Source organism: Marmota marmota, unplaced genomic scaffold (genome assembly GCF_001458135.2).
Source record: "Marmota marmota marmota unplaced genomic scaffold, marMar, whole genome shotgun sequence".
Lineage (NCBI taxonomy): Eukaryota > Metazoa > Chordata > Mammalia > Rodentia > Sciuridae > Marmota > Marmota marmota.
In genome coordinates this window covers 24,353,223-24,371,145 of record NW_026000229.1, presented here as the reverse complement: position 1 = coordinate 24,371,145, position 17,923 = coordinate 24,353,223, and the positions used below count along the sequence as shown (strand labels likewise).

Below are 17,923 nucleotides of genomic sequence, written 5' to 3'. Positions count from 1 at the left end.
TCCTTTTATCTTGTCCTTTGCATGACATATCTTTTTGCATCCACTTTCCTTCCACTTAGCTACATCTTTATATGTATACATCTTTATACATATTTATAAAGATATTTATACATCTCTCATCAACAGTATATAGTTGGGTCTTGTTTTTTTAATTTATTATAACAACCTCTGCCTTGTAGTTATCTTAGTCCATCAATGTTTATTGTAATTATTGATATTATTTGATTAGGGCTGAAAATTCATTATTTGGTTTTCATTGCCTCCTTTTTAAAAATCTGATCATTTGTTCTCTCTTTCTGGCTTTTTTATTGTTTTAAAAATTTCAGTTAAAAATATCTGTTTAAAATTTTATAATTACTTTGCATTATTTTAATAGATTAATGCTATAATAGATATCTATTAATGCTTTAGTAGATATTATAATATATACTATTTTTAATTTTATTTACACTTCATATGGGACCATTCTACCAAATAACCCATAACACACACACACACACACACACACCTTGTCCTTTATGCTATATCATTACAGGTACTCCATTTACTTATAATATAAATCCATAAGATAAGGTTACAAGTTGTGTTTTAAACAGGCATATGCTTTATTTTAAAAGATATGAAGAGAATAGCAAAAGGTCTTTGTATATTCTCAGATATTTAACATTTTTGATGTTCTTTATTGCATTTCTGAGTTTCTATCTGGTATCAATCTCTTCAGCTGGAAGAATGCCAATGTTTTTTACAGGGCACTCTGCCAATGACAAACTCTTATTGTTTTGTTTTTCTAAAACTGTTGTTATTTTGTCATCAGCCTTGGAGGATATTTTCACCAAATATAGAATTCTGGATTGATAGTGGTTATTCTATTGTTCCATTTTCTGCTGACCTCCATAGTTTTTGATAAGAGGCCAGTCCTTAAATGTAGTTCCTCTGTATATAATGTGTCATTTTTTTTCTCTTTTTAGGATTTCTTTCTTTATATTTGGCTTTCAATAGTTTGACTATGTATCTCAATGTGCTTTTAGGTGTTCATCCTACTTGGTTTTTTTTTTATATATATATACAAATTTAGGTATTGCATTAAATTTGGAAAAAAAAATTGACCATTATTTCTTCAAATATGTTTTGCTTCATTATCTCATTCTCTCATCTCTCTGGGACTCCAATTCTATGTATGTCAGATTGCTTGATACTACCTAACAAATCCCTGAGGCTCAGTTCATTCCCCACCCCCAATCTTTTTCTCTTTTCTTCAAACCAGGTAATAATTTCTATTGACCTATCTTTAATTTTTTTCTTTATCTCTATTCTGCTATTAAATTCATTCAATAATTTTAATTTCAATTATTATATTTTCAGTTCTAGAATTTTCAAACCATTTTCAATGGTTTCTATTTCATTCCTGAATTTTCTACCTTTTGATTTATTGTGAGTATATTTTCTTTTTTCTACAGATATCTGTTCCATTTTCCTGGTTCTTTATAGATCAGGTAATTTTATAATATATCCTGGATATTATAAATATCAAGTTAGAGAGATTCTGGGTTCTGCTCTATTCCTGATGATGTTTGTTTGTTCGCTTTTTAAAATATATATATATTTCTCAGCATAAATATATATATATATATATAAAATATATATATATATAATATATATATATTTCTCAGTGCTGAGAATCAAATCCAGTGCCTCACACATGCTAGGTAAGTGCTCTACCACTGAGCTACAATCCCAGTCCCAGTTTGCTTATTTTATTTTATCATGTGATCAATTTTCTTGTTAGGACAAAAGCCGCAAACCCTCTTTCTTGGGCAGTAACTCTGATCTTTGGTCAGATCTTCTATTATCAGCTGAATTTCCAGCTTTCCAGCTCTTTCCTTTACAGAATCTTCATCATTTCCATGTTTTCTTTAGATTAGACCTGGTGGCTTCCTTGGTCATAATGACCACAATTTTCCGGGTTCTGATTCCACCTGGCCTCAGACTTATGTGTAACACTGTGAACTCAGTATAATCCTCTTCCTTCAAGTGCAGGCTCCCACCAGAAATTGCCTTCTCTGTTCACTCTACACTATGTTCATGTTGCTACTTTTTATATTGTGTCCAGAATTTATGGTTGTTATCTGCTAAAGGATTTATAAGATTAGAATTTTACAAATTCCTAGAGGCAAAACTCAATAACGAGTCTAATAATTACCACTCTGATTTACACCTTTGCCTAATTCCATAGATTCAGTAATTCAGATAAGAAGAGATTGACTAAACCACCAAAGTAAAAAATATTATTCATTTTGCATAACAAATAATATTATTTGCATACTAATAATATTATTCCATTTTTCACTTAGCCAAAATTTAGGAAAAAAATTAATTAACAAATGAAAAGTTTTAAAATTCCAACCAAATTTGATATACTTACCTAGCTCCCAAAATGTCCTTCTTTGCAAGGCCTATTCCAGCTATAACTTTTACCCTCACAATTCGTGAATTTTCCTAAAATACAAAAATTTATATTTTATTTTCATGCATTTGTAACTCAAGTAAGACGCAAGTAGTTAGGATATTAAAATTAATGGGAGGACTCTTTTTCAAGATTAATTTGAGGGACTGGGGATGTGGCTCAAGCGGTAGCGCGCTCGCCTGGCATGCGTGCGGCCCGGGTTCGATCCTCAGCACCACATACAAACAAAGATGTTGTGTCCGCCGAGAACTAAAAAATAAATATTAAAAAAAAAAAAAAAAAAAGATTAATTTGACTAAAAGCTATAATGAAAACTAAATTATTTGTAGATGACTTGATCACATACAAAGAAAAGCAAAAAATAAACTCAAATTATCACATCGAATAAGAATCTACCATTATTTCCAAGAAAATCTAAAGCTAGAGTATCAGAACTAATATGCATCAGGATATTTCTATGACATTAAATAGGAAAGGATTAAATTCACAAACTCTAATAAGAAAAACTGTTAGATTTCACAACATTAAATATATATCCATTTTGCATTAAGAAACCTTAAACAAACAAAAAAATAAACAAATAAAAACCCTGAAAAATTGAGGAGGACATACAGGAGAGAAATATCTAAAACACACATCATTAAGACATATAATGATTATCCAGAATATGTAAAGAATTCTAAAAATCAATGAGTCATATATAGTTGCCCTAATGTTAGAAATAAATATAGAATGAACAAGTCAATGAGTGTATACTCAATCTCGCCAGTAATCCCACCGTTGGTGGGAGTGTAAATTGATCAATCATTCTGAAGAGATTTCACAATATCTAAGGAAGTTCTCAATCAATAACATAGGAACTCCAGTTTTAGATGTATCCTCTAAATAAACTTTCATTTATGTACATAAAGACATAAGTACAACTGTATTACAGTAGCATTTTTGAAGCTCCGCTAATATAAAACATTGTAGCACACACACAAAAATACAAACTAACTAATTCTATTCTAAAATTATTCCCTTGGCAAGTAGCAAAGTCTATTCCTCTCTCAAGAAAAGCCCAAGTGGGAGAAAAGATACATATCACATTTATTTTAACCTTCTTCCATTTTTCTGGACTTACACTCATGGTACTTCCTACGGGGTTTCACTAAATAAATATGATAATTAAAATATTCTATTAACTCCAAAACCCAGATGAAAGATTAAAATAATGCAAAAAAAAAAAAAAACTTGAGATGCTAAAATATAATTTCCACAAATAAAATTAAATATGTAGCTGATCTTGCAAGAAAGAAGGGAAAAAAACCTTCAGATATCAGAAATAAAGATAGAATTGAAAATCAGAGGGCTGGGGTTGTGGCTCAGCGGAATAGCACTCACCTCTCACGTGTGAGACCCTGGGTTCCATCCTCAGCACCACATAAAAATAAATAAACAAAATAAATATATTGTGCCCATGTATAAATAAAAATGTATTAAAAAAGAAAAGAAAATCAGAAAGGAAAACAAAAATGTTGACATATCAGTTTTCTATGGGGATTATTTCCTAACATCTGAAGACAGGTCCTGATTACTCCTTTTATTGTTCTGGCAGGTCACTGAATAAATAGGCCAACTGAAATATTCCCTTGGTTCTACAGCCAAATTCTCACTTCATCAGTTGACTGGGAAGTGACTGAATTACATCAAACAGGTATCAATCTCTAAGACTTAATTCTGAACCTAACAAACTTTTCTCTGGGGGCTGGAGTTGTAGTTCAACGGTAGAGTGCTTGCCTCACATGTGTGAGGCACTGGGTTCGATTCTCTGCACCGCATATAAATAAGTAAATAAAATAAAGATCCATCAATAACTACAAAATATTTTTTTAAAAATATTTTCTGTGATGACTTAATTAACAAGTAAAATTTTTTCAAGTGGTAAAATGTAATCAAAAGTGACAATGTTAATTATCTTTTCTAACCTCAAGATAGTGTTTATAACTTGCGTATGACCTTCACTGGGGTAATTATCATATCTCTCTAAAAAGATTAATCCATATTTCTGGACTTCCTGGTACTAAAAGCTATTCATGCTGGGCATAGTGGCTCACACCTGTAATCCCAGTTACTTAAGAAGCTGAGGTAGCAGAATCCCATATTCAAGCTCAGCTGAGGCAATTTAGTGAAACCCTGTCTCAAAAACAAAGAAGCTGTGTGCTGTGGCACATGCCTTTAATCTCAGTGGCTCTGAGGGCTAAGGCAGGAAGATCGCAAGTTCAAAGACAGCCTCAGCAATTTAGGGAGCCCTAAGCAACTCAATGAGACTCTGTCTCTAAATAAAATACAAAAACAGCTGGGGATGTGGCTCAGTGGTTAAGCACCCCTGGGTTCAATCCCTACTACCAAAAAAAAAAACCTCCCTAAAACTATCTATGTAGCCTTGACTGAAATATTCCCCCATCTCCTAGAGAAAATTCAACAAGCATTAATTTAAAACAATTCTGGAGGATTATAAATTACTAGCAATCACCGACATATTTTTAAACTTTCTGCTTGCAATTCTCACTCCAAAAATTAAAACTAATTATTTAGTTAAATGTTTTTGTTAAGTGAAGCTATAGTGATTGAAAGAACTTCATCAGATTAAACTAAAAATGCCACTTTATTTTCATATTTGCATTCATCTTATCTTCACATTATAGCTATATAATAGAAAATGATTGAAACTGGTAAAAGAATTTTACCAGAAGTCATTAACTCTCACATCATTTTTTAAAATGAAGGAGAGCAACATAAATCCTGCAGTTGGAGTTGAAACTCGTCAATAGTTTTATGATACTAAGTGTGCTATTAACAGAAATCTGGATAGAGTTCAAATGAATAAAAAGGAAACGAAAATTAAAGATCATTCTTTTAATTAAGACAGGGATGGGAATATTATTCTCAAACAGAGCAGAGCTCTTCACTAAAGCATGAATCTGTCCTCTCCTACTCATAAGTAAAGGGAGTTTGATTAATTTTTAAGGTAAAATGAAGTTGCAAATTATAGGCAAAGATGTGGGATTTTTTATGATGAGGAAAATCAAACAGGTAAATGTGGGGTAATATGCTATCTATGAAGATGGCTTCAATAATTTAAAGCAGTGTCTAGGGCTGAGATTTTCACTATAATTCATGAACATATCTATTAAGTACCTTTTACTCTCCCTTCATTCCCACAATCAGGAAAAGGAAATGCAGAATTTCAGATCCTTCCATCTCTCATAAGTGTTGAAGAATTATCTTTTGTTACTCTCTTCATTCTTTTCTCAACTTCTGTTGTCCTCCAATCTCACAAGACAGTTTTAAAAATATCTATATATGTTCTGTATTTAGGTTTATTTTAGAGAGAGAATTTTTTTTAATATTTATTTTTCACTTTTTAGTGGACACAACATCTTTATTTTATTTGATGTGGTGCTGAGGATCGAACCCAGTGCCCCGCGCATGCCAGGTGCGCACGGTTACCACTTGAGCCACATCCCCAGCCCTGTATTTAGTTTTTTATAATGCTAAGTTTATTTCATTTTTATAAAGCTAGGTTCTCTTACCATTCTCTGTTAAAATTCTGTATCATCTGAGCAAAATGCTTTAAAGCCATTTAAATCAATATTATTTGGCAGAGAATAATTATATGTTAATAGAGGGCGGATGGGGATGCTAATCTCTAAAATGTATAGATGGATAAAGGTTAGGAAGAAATACGAAACAATGAACATAACTGTTAAAAGTAATGAGATCATGAAGATTTGTTTTTACTTCCTAAATTTTTTATAAATTTTACATTATACTTTAAAAAAAATTTTTTAGTTGTAGATGGACAGAATACTTTTATTTATTTTTATGTGGTGCTGAGGATTGAACCAGTGCCTCACATGTGCAAGGCAAGTGCTCCACCACTGAGCCATAGCCCACATTACACATTTTCTCAAAGCTCAAATAATATCTTCCCTAAAAGCCTTCGTAGTTGAAATTACTTTTCTTAAAATTAGAGGATCATTCACACAGCATTTATTACATACTATCTTGTATCTGAAGTAATACATTTTATGAATTTTTCCACTATAAAAATTGTGAAAAGAGGCTGGCACGGTGGCACATGCCTATAATCCCAGTGATTTGGGTGGTTGAAGCAGGAGGATGGAAAGTACAAGGCCAGTCTCAACAATTTAGTGAGACCTTCAGCAAAAATAAATAAAAATTAAAAAGGGTTAGGGATGAGCTCAGTGGTAGGTCCTCCCTGGGTTCAATCCCTAGTAACACCCCCCACAAAAAAAGTCAAAAAACTCTGAGATTTCAAAACCTAAGAAACTAATCTATTCTTTATCTTTCTATCTATTCATTATCTTTCTAATGAATCCAGCAGGACACAGAGCAAATACTGAGAGCTGACAACTCTGGACTGACAACAAACCTTCCTACACAAGCTGAAAATAGAAATAAAGCACCTTATTGAAAGCAAAGAAGAGTTTGCCTGTTTCATCCCCATCCCCTTTCCCAACCTGGGTACAAGAACACTGGCTGCCAGACCAGTACCCACCAATAAGGAGACAGGAAGACTCCTCACTAGGTAGACTGACTGACCCAAAGGAAAGATACACTATAAATACCAATATGTGAGAATTCCACAATGAAATGGTAGGATCGGATGATCCTATAATGAGATTCTCCTCTCGACAGTAACTACCACTCATGTAGAGAAAGTATGCCACCAAATATGTTAGGAAAAAGGAAGACAAGAAATTAGGGAAACAGTGGATTCAAAAGAGAAAAGAGATGAACAGAAGTTCCACAAAGATGACAAATGGAAGCCCAGAGATGATGTCTGTACAGCACACCAAGAGGCTAAGGAATGGGTAGCAATCTATATACTTATGATCATTTCATATATATATATATATATATATATATATACACACACACATATATACACACATACACACACGTCTTTTTTTACTGCATCAAGTGCTTTTAAAGCTGACAGTCTGCAATTAAATTTGTGATAAGTGTACAGAAAACTAAAGCAAACAAAAAATTTGCAATAGATAACTAAAAACATGGTACAATGATTCAATGTGAATTATACTGTATATAGTATGATTGTGTAAACAGTGAATATTTATTTAAGAAAACAATTGCTAGGAAGGGAGGGAGCAATATAAATATACTTTTTTTTGAGCAAAACATGACTTAGACCCAGGTTGGGGAGGGGGATGGGGATGAAAAGGGCAAACTCTTCTTTGCTTTCAATAAGTACTTTAATCCTACTTTCAGCTACTGTAGAAAGGTTTGTTGTCAGTCCATTTTGAGCAAAAATAATCTATGGTGACCATATTTTCCAAACTAAAAATCAGATCCTATGGACTGACAGAAGTTTTCTACTTCTTTTGTATAAATTTATTCTAAACCATTTATGAATATATAAAAGGTAGATCATTTTTTACTAGGAAATAAAATAGATAAAATCAGAACTGTCTTAAAATCTAGAATATATGATTGCTATACATTTGTTATGATAAGTTAAAACTGTTTGGGAATGGGCCTGGGTTGTGGCTCAGTAGTAGAGTGTTTGCCTACCATGCGTGAGGCACGGGGTTCGATCCCCGGCACCACATAAAAGTAATCAAATAAAATAAAGGTACTATATCCATCTACAACTAAAAAAAATATTTAAAAAAAAAATAAATAAAACTGTTCAGGAGTTTTGGATGGTAACAACTGTGATAACAAACAAACAAACAAACAAAAAACAATACCCAGAACCTTTAGATTGGAGAGAGAGCAGTGGTTCTCCAACTATATTCCCTGAACCAGTAGTATGAACATCACTTGGGAATGTATTGCAGCTGTGATTTTTTGAACCTATGGAATCAGATACTCTTAGTAATCTGTGTTTTTAACAAACTCTCCAGATGATTTTGATGGACACAAAGCTGAGAACCATAGGTACAGCCAGGTGTGGTGGAGTTTGCTCACTCTCATAACAGAATGAGCAACAACCAGCATCTAAGACTGGTGGTGCACACCTATAATCCTAAAGGCTCAGAAGGCTAAGGCAGGAGGATCACAAGTTCAAAGCCAGCCTCAGCAACATACCATGGCCCTAAGTAACTCAGTAACACCTTGTCTCAAAATAAAATATAAAATCAATCTCTGATACAAAACATGCACACACACACACACAAAAAAAATCCATAGGCATACAGCAAACAGCATGAGGATGAGTAAGGAAAGTACTATCATTAATATAGTTACATTTAGAATAATAGTAAACTTTGTTAGTACTATGTAATTTTGAAGAAAGAACAGTTCATCATTACTTTATATCTTAACACTACTTTTAAATGTGACAGTACCTTATCTGTTGATTTACGAACAGAATATCTCTGGAAAGATCCACATGAAGCTCATAATATTGATTACTAAAAGGCTAGAACATACAGGTAGATGGAAAGCTTTGGCAAAAACTTCAAATGTTGCTGAATGAATACAGACCCAGGCTGGGGCTGGGGCTCAGCGGTAACGCACTTGCCTGGCAGGTGTGAGGCACTGGGTTCAATTCTCAGCACCACATATAAATAAATAAAATAAAGGTCTATCAACAACTCAAAAAAAAAAAAAAGGGGGGGGGTGCTGGGGATGTGGCTCAAGCGGTAGCGCGCTTGCCTGGCATGCGAGCTCACCTGGCATGCATGCGGCCCGGGTTCGATCCTCAGCACCACATATAAACAAAGATGTTGTGTCTGCCGAAAACTAAAAAATAAATATTAAAAAAAAAAAAAAGAATATAGACCAACTAAAACATTTCTGTATTATTGATGGGTTTAAACTGGTACAATCACTATGGAAACCATTTGTCAGCTTTTTATAAAGTCAAACATATCCTACTCTATGACCCAGAAATTCCATCTTTAGGTATTTACACGAGAAATGAAAATATATATTCATAAAAAAGATTTGTAGATGTTCACAGTGTATTTGTTCATAATAGCCAAAAGCTGGAAACAATCAAAGTGTCCATCAAAGGAGAATGAATAAACATCTGGTTTGTACACAGGAATAGTGCTCAGCAAGGAATAGTACTCAGCAATAAAAGAAGTGAGCTAAGGATACAACCACGCGTGTGACTCTCAAACACATTATGTCAAAAAAGAAACAAGACCTAAAAGAATAAGAAGGTACAATTCCATTCATATGAAATTCCAGAAAAGCTAAAAGTAATCCATTGTTACAAGAGTTGCCTATGGAGAATGGAGAAGAGGAGTGGACTGGTAGAGGACCCAAGGGAGCAGTCCAGAGTCATAGAAATATTCTATATCTTAATCAGGTTGCTGGCCATGCATGCTATTAAAAATCATCAAATTGTACATTTAAAAATCTGTCATTTCACGGTGAATTTTATTCCTCCTCACCCAAACCCCCCAAAATGAAAAAGCCAGAATAAAGAGATTTTCAAACAAAAACAGAAAATTATTACCAGCAAATATTCAGAAATTCTAGAGAGTGTACCTTAGCTGGAAAAAAAATGTGATCCCAAATGGAAAGCAAGAAGAAATGACAGACAAAAAAGGTGAAATATGTAACAGACATTAACTGTAAAAAATGACAGTGATAATGATGATGATGATGATGTGTGTTCACACTTGTTTAATTAATTTCCATTCCACTTTGGATTCAGTTCCAAGTTTTTTTTTTTTTGTGTGTGTGTGTGTGTGTGGTGCTGGAGATTGAACCCTTGTGCATGCAAGTCAAGCACTCTACCAACTGGGCTATATCCCCATCCCTCAGTTCCAAGTCTTAACACGGCTCTCCTCTCCAGCCTCATCTCATGACCTTCTCTGTTCTTCTTCATCTCACCTTTTGCATATGCAGTTCTGTTTACCAAGAAGTCTACTGCTCCACTCCTCACCTAACGCCTATTCATCCTTAGTTTCAGTTTCAATGTGACTTCAGCCTTCTCTGACACTCTCCCCTCCTCCCCATCACACAAGATTAATTATATCATATGCTTACATCTTACATTCCTTTACCTTCACGATGTTTAAAAAATATGGATGTACGATTATTGATTTAATGTCCTTCTAGGCTCTAAATTCGGTAAAATCTAATCTGTTGTCCATCATTATTTTTTTAAAATATTTTTTAGTTGTTGATGGACCTTTATTTTATTTATTTATATGTGGTGCTGAGAATCAAACCCACTGCCTCATACATGTGGGCAAGCACTCCCCACTGAGCTACATCCCCAGCCCCTATTGTCCATCATTATTAGCTCAAGTCCTGACCAAATGCCTGACACACAGTAAGAGTAAATGGTCGACAAATATTTGTTAAGCCACTACAGAATTTAAGCACTTCAGAGGCCCATCTAAAAGTATAAAAAGAAAAGAGAGAAAAAAAAGAACAATGACAGTCAACAATACACCTGCTCCACTCATCATCTCCCTAAAGGGTCTCTTCAGTTAAAGGGTTTCACTTGGACAACCTTCTGCAGCAAGAAAGTGGAAAGACCAAGTTTTGTGTACTGAAGAGACCTGAGTTTCAATCTCAGATATGCTAACTACTGAGAGGAAGTTCTTGAGGAAACCAGTATCTCAGATTCCTTATCTGTAAAATGTGGACAATAGTATCTGCTTTCACAAGATTGTTGTGATGATTAAAGCTACAGTGTGAAAACATCTCACCTGGAACCTGGCACACAGCAAGTGTTCAATTAAAGGCAGCTGTTATTATACTTAGGCGACTCTTTTCCCTGAAGATTATTTTCACTAATGCATCTTTATGCACTCCCATGATCATGTGCTTACATTATTCTCTTCAATGCCCCCAAATGACTCACATCAATGGAAACCAGACACTTTGATCAGGTCATGAATTATAATAATGGGCTATAGGCATATTAAATCCCCAAGACCTTCAGAAAACACTGACTGAAACCCTTTTGTTTGTGCTGTGCCTTACACCTTACATTTATCTCCAGAATTCTTCTATCCCCTCCATTCATTTATCCTCTTAAAATTTTGATAAGATTGGCAAAGGAGCCAGAATGAATACAAACTTTAAGGAGGAATAAGGTAGTAACATAGACTGCTGCAGAGTTCAGCAGAATGGTGGATTTAGCAGTTCAAATCAGAAATCTGACTCAGGGTTCAGAGGTGGAGCACATGACCATGATTAACTGAATACCAGTTGTGTCCAATAGGTTCTTACATCTCTAGATGCTGGAATGAAGACTGCTAGGGAATGGGAGAATCAGCAATTTGAATATCCTGCTCTCATAGAGGTTAAATAATTTTACAAGATCACCGTGTTAAGTGACAGGAACAGAATTTCAACCTAGTCAAATCTCATTTGCTCCTGCACTCGCCCTTTATAATTTATATAATTCATATAATTATATAAATTTATTTATATAAATTTATTTTTAATTTATATAATTTCAGCTCCAAGATTCTACTCCTATGCAATATATGAATTCCTAACAGTTAACTGTTTTATGTGTGTGTGTAACATACACGTACATGTCCTTCTCTTCTGTTCCTTGTGCAAAGGAATAAACAGTAGGCCCACCATAGGGAGAGAGGAGTGTGAGCGAGTTGTTTTTGGGAGATGCATGGTCCTCATTTTTACCAGCAGGGGACACTGAGAGGAGGAAGGTGCCATATGGAGATGTATCAGTAGGGTGCCCACCAGAGGAGGGTGAAGCATAGAAATGCAACAGTAGTATTCCCACTTGCATTCAAGGATGCAAAGAGTTGGAAGGGGGACACCGAAGTCCCACAGTTGTTTACGTGGCTGGGAAATTAGTTTCATTGAACGTATTAGTAGATAAATTAAATAAATAAGTAAATATATTAAGGATAATGAAAGTCAGGTTTTCACTGTTAGAAATGAAACTTATGGCTACAAAGGTATATTAAATTGCTAGTTTTGAATAATTTTAAATCAGAATGAATTAATGATTTTGAAGTAAATATACAAATTAACATAGCTGTAGATATGTGTGTTTGGTACACACCCACACAAAACTTCTTAACCATGTTCACTGACACAGTTGAAGAGCACATTCCAGGAGCAATGAGCCCACTAAAGACTCAGATTTGGGTTTCTAAAACCCATTTTTACCAGATAGAATGAGCACTCCTAAGAAAATGGCTGATTCCAGACAGAACTGTGCCAGGAAAAGTACATAAAGTAATGAAGTGTTCAAGAAATGATGGGGACTTGTTATAAGGGCCTAGAACTCTCCATGAAAGCACTCCTACTGACCATCTGGTATGATCGGAACAACAAAATATTTAATGACAGTAATCAATTACAACCCATTGAGTAACGTGGGATTCCACAAGTTTGTGCTGATATAAATAGATAGATAGATAGATAGATGGATGAATGGGAGGAAATAAAAGGTTCTAATTGCACAGAATGCCAACTAATAATATTTGAAATAAAATATAGAAGTGTTTGATTCAGACAGAATTAATCAATATATGCTAAAACTGGGAATAAATTTTGATGAGGAACAGGATATTGGCATAGCCTCAGAATATGTGCCCACAAAATAGTAATCACTTGTTATGGTTTAGATATTTTGTATCCCCAAAAGCTCATGTGTGAGTCAATGCAATAAGGTTTAGAGGGGAAATGATTAGGTTATGAAAGCCTTGAGCTAATTAGCAAATTAATCCCCTGATAGGGATTAAATCAGTGGTAACTATAGGCAGGTAGGGTACTGGAAGAGAGGGTCCCTGGGGCATGCCTTTGAGGGTATATATTTTTGTCCTTGTGGGGGGGGGATAGCGCACTTTCACGCTCTTTCTTTCTGATTCCTACTGCTGTGTCTCCAGCTGCTTTCCTTTACCACCCTCTTCCCCCATGATGATCAGTCTCACCTCGAGCCCTGAAGAATGAAGTGGCTGTCTATGGACTGAGAGCCCCCAAATAAACTTTTCCTCCTCTAATTGTTCTTGTCAGGTCTTCTGATCACTACAGCAAAAAAAAGGATGACTAAAACACCACTTATAAAGAGAGAAATGGTCAAATTACAGAGAAATCTGGCAGGCACCAAAGTGACCAAGTGATTAAAGTTACCGCTGACAGTGAAGGGACAAGTCAACATCATGTACCCCCTGATGTAATGCACTGAGAAGAACACAGCATCATTTCTGTGATTCCTGCCAAGAAAACATGACCTTAACATAATCATGAGGAAACACTAAACAGATGTCACAGGATGTGCAGCCTGTACTCATTATAGCTGTCAAGGGTAACAAAGATAGAGGAACTATTACAGGTTAGAAAAGACTGCAAAGACACGACAAGCAAATACAACATATGTTCCTAGATGGGATCTTGGGCCAGAAAGAAACAGAGAAATTATTAAAATACTTATCAAAACTTACATGGTTATCTGTGGATTAGATGGTATTGTATCAATATTGATTTCCTAGCTTGGAGGATTATATGGTTATGCTGGACAGTGTTATTGTTTTAGAAAAATACTCACTAGAATATTTAAAGATGATAGGGATGTGTCTAAAGCTTACCCTTGAGTGCTCAGGAAAAAAAAATGGGGAAAAAGGTTACGGAAAAATGGTGGTGAGATGTCAAATTTGGAGAATCTGCAGGAGGATACTGTTGGTTTAAAATAAAACAAACTATTAAAAATAAACTATATTTGTTTATTTTAATAAAATATTATGACCCTGCAATTTGCAAAAAAGTGGTATTGGCAAAAACAATACATGAGAGATTGGGATAGATTAACACAGCTGCTGCTGCTTCAACTATGCTTCTCCTTCCTTGTGTGCAGTTCATAGTTTTAGAAACTTTGTTCCCAGATTTAGTATGATGCCAAGACAGGCAGGCACGGTCAACTCTGCCCAGCCTTAGTGGGTCCAGAAGTGTCAGAATATGCCCTTCTTAGTTACCCTGGTGTTTAGGTACTGCTGTAGCTATTGCCACGGGGGTGTCCATTCTTCCATATTAGCAAACTATACTCCCAATCTGGCAGTAGAGACTTTCAACTCCTTTATCTTCTTTCTTCTTTGCCTTGTTTCAGTCAGGCTTCAGTTACAGGAAACAAAATCACTCTAAATTCTTTAAGAGGAAAGAAGTCAATTCAGGGAATTTGGTGCTTACAAAATTGTTTGAAGAGCTGGAATAGGCCGTAGGTTGGACATCCAGAGGTGTGGAAAATTGCTGTAAGACCAGCCCACCTCGGAAGCTGCCACATCTGCTATAGCCAGATAGATAAAAATACACAGCTAGGGGCTGGGGTTGTGGCTCAGTGATGGAGTACTTGCCTAGTATGTGTGAGGCACTGGGTTCATTTCTCAGCACTACATAAAAAATAAGTAAAATAAAGTTTTAAAAAAATACATAGCTAACAGGGGCCACCACAAGAATATAGCCAATCTAGACATCTGGAATCAAGGGCCACAAACCGCTACTTCTGCAACTTCCTATTGATACCTATAAAACAAGTTACCAGATACCGCAATACTTTTATAGAAAATTCAAGGTCTATATGACTATGCCTGTCAGCAGAAAAATAAGAACAAAACTATATGCTTCACTTTACTTCCACATCCCAACTCTCAAATAAGTGCATCTAATGGGAGGAACCTATTCCACATTCAGAACAATAACTGCAGAAGTCTGGAAAATGTGATGTTTTCCAGCCTCTACATAATTGGGAGGTTCACTGGAAGGAGCAAAAAGTGATGCTCAATTCCAATTCCCAGATCCATCATACTTCTTCCCACCAAAGATGAGAGTTATTCTCTACTGTTAATTCCAAGTGACTGTCAGACCAAATTATACATAAATTATGTTACACTTCTTCCTTAATTAACTAATGCTTTAATGGCAAACTGTGCATGTAGACCCTCTTACAGAAAGATATTGTGGAAAAAGACAGCAACTCATGGAAAAGTGAAAGCTATTATGATCTAAACTTCAGCATACTTTAATTCTAATATGCTCATACAGTGTGACTCAGCAGCTATTCACTACACACTGACTAAATGGCAACGCTATTCTATTCTATTTCTATTTCATTTTTCTGTTTCAGTTTCAAATTTGTAAGAATCATCTCCTTTTGCTGTAACAGAAAAGCTTCTCTACTTTTAATCAACAGCAGAGGGCTGCCTATTCCCAGATGAGACTTTGAGTTTTAGAGGTGACATAGGTGCAGTGTTCTTCTTCTTTAAAAGGGGGAAGCGGGGGAGGGTTTTTGAAGGCCCCTTTTTACTTGTGATGGACTAGAAAATAAGTGGCAAATGATGGTAATGAGACAGAAACTGAAACCAGAAAATAAGCAACTTTCACATTTTGCACCAGATGGTGAGCTTCTTAAGACTGAGATTTGTCAGTCATTTCTCTCTCTGTATCCCCAGTGTCTAGCATAATGTATGACCCAGAGCAGACAGTTAATGCATGTGTGTTGAATAAATAATCCAAGTACAACGGAAGAAGTGGGAGATACTTTCTTATCATATCTCTTGTCTTCTTATCTCACTCTCTTCCTTAACATGGACAAAGTAAGACACAAGGAAATGAAAGGAAATTTGAATTATGGAACGCACAGCCCCACCATGGGAATAGGGTAGGCCTCATGCCAGGAAACTAAACTTCCCAGAATTATAAATCCTTCAGCAAGTTCAGGAAATCCTCATTTCGAGGGGTGAGGTTTCTGGTCCCAGTTGCTACTGATCATCCACTAAATGCCACAATTAGTAGATTTCATCTGGGCAGAGGGGTGAGAGGGATAATTGAGAACACAGATCCTGTATACCAAGAGGAAGAAAACAGATGGTGAATGATACCTTTGGCAATATTTTGTCTGAGATCAATTGGCTCTGCTGGAAGGAGATGAGATGAGAAATCTTGAATGATGGGGCCTATTTCTGAGTAGCAATGACAGAGAAGTAAAGTCCAAGGCCAGTCTGATTGCACTGGATGGTAGCCTAAAGTTCTCTGCACTACAGTTATGTAGTAGGCAGGAAGATACAACTGATAAGAAGAAAGCTATCATGGGTGCAATGCTGCATTACCTTCTTATGTCTTCTACAGTACAATAATGGGGGCACTGGCTAGAACATTCCATTTAGCTATAACATACTGATCACTATTTCTGAGGAACTTCTAGCTGCTACCATCTGCCCCTTGTCACTTTGCTTGGCAATAACTATGAAATTAAATTATTTTTTAAATTTATTTTAACAGAGACATAAAAACATTAAAAATGTACATTTTTATGAGCTATTTCAATTGTATAGTGTTTAAATCATTTACCTCCTCAAACATTTATCATTTTCTATGGTGAAAACATTCATACTTCTTTTTCCTAGCATTGTGAAATATACAGTGCGTTATTATATCTACAGTCACCCTACTGTGCAATAGCACAACAGAACTTCTTGACCCTATCTAACTGTAACAGTAGCCACTGATCAACCCCTCCCCATTTCTCTCCATTCTCCTTAGCCTCTGGTAACCACCACTCTACTCTCAACTTCTATTAGATCGACATTTTTAGATTGCACATATGAGTGAGATCATGCAGTACTTGACTTTCTAAGCCTGGCTTATTTCACTTAAAATGTTTCCCAGTTCCAACTATGTTGTTGCAAACGACAAGATTCTAATCACATCACATAAGCATTCTCAAAATAACCTGAAATAACTTGCCTACACTAACAAATTACTCAGTTTATAAACAAGAAGATCTCAAGAGAAGTGTGAAAGACATCTAAAGGCACCAACTTGCTAAGAAAAGGCACTATTACCACACTATTGGAAAATACCTAAGAAAGCAATATAAATTAGGCAAGCAACATAAATTGTCTTCTTCAAATCCTATAACTTCAGTTTTCAAAGTGAACAGCTGTGGGAGGTTCTTTAAAGTATTTATACTTTTTCACTTTATTTTTTTTAACAACGAAGATCATAAAACGAAGGGTGAATTTCCTACATTTGACACTTGTTGCTAAATAGGACGAAAATTCTTACTGCCTTCGTTCCCATTCCTGTCTCCACTTAAGTGACTAAAAAGGGGTTCAGACAAAGAAGGAAAAGAAAATCAAACAACTAATGACAATTCACTCGAGTCTCCAGACCAAAGTTCATAAAGTTAAGTTGGCAGGGCCTCTGCCAGATAAGTCTACTCAACCGTGGGGATGCTAAGCACCAAGGAAATTGGCCCCACCCCCCAGGGAGTTCGCGGACCCCCCCCCCGGGGGGGGGGCAGGAAGGCGCTGCGGGTGATGTGTGTCCTTTCGGCGCACACAGCCAGCTTGCTGCCTCGCCCCCCTCCTCAACACTTCCTGAAGGAAACTGACAGGGAAGGCGGCGGCTCCCGGGAGGAGCAGGGTGTGGAGTCCACGGGCTTGCTCCTTACTGCAAGCCCCGCGAGCCCGCGTGCTCCAGGAC

At 35.8% G+C, this 17,923-nt stretch overlaps 1 protein-coding gene across 6 annotated transcripts in view; it reads right to left on the bottom strand.

Annotated features, from left to right (window-relative positions):
* Nedd4 (NEDD4 E3 ubiquitin protein ligase) overlaps positions 1-17,923 on the bottom strand; it is a 125,104-nt gene that overhangs the window by 106,940 nt on the left and 241 nt on the right. For 4 of the 6 annotated variants that reach the window (XM_015480628.2, XM_015480629.2, XM_048793436.1 and 1 more), the window contains one exon: positions 2,423-2,496. The exons of the other annotated variants lie outside the window; for them this stretch is intronic. In XM_015480628.2, coding sequence (XP_015336114.1) covers positions 2,423-2,496 — 74 coding nt within the window. Of the gene's footprint in view, positions 1-2,422; positions 2,497-17,923 lie in introns of those variants that run through there. 6 annotated transcript variants of the gene reach the window in all.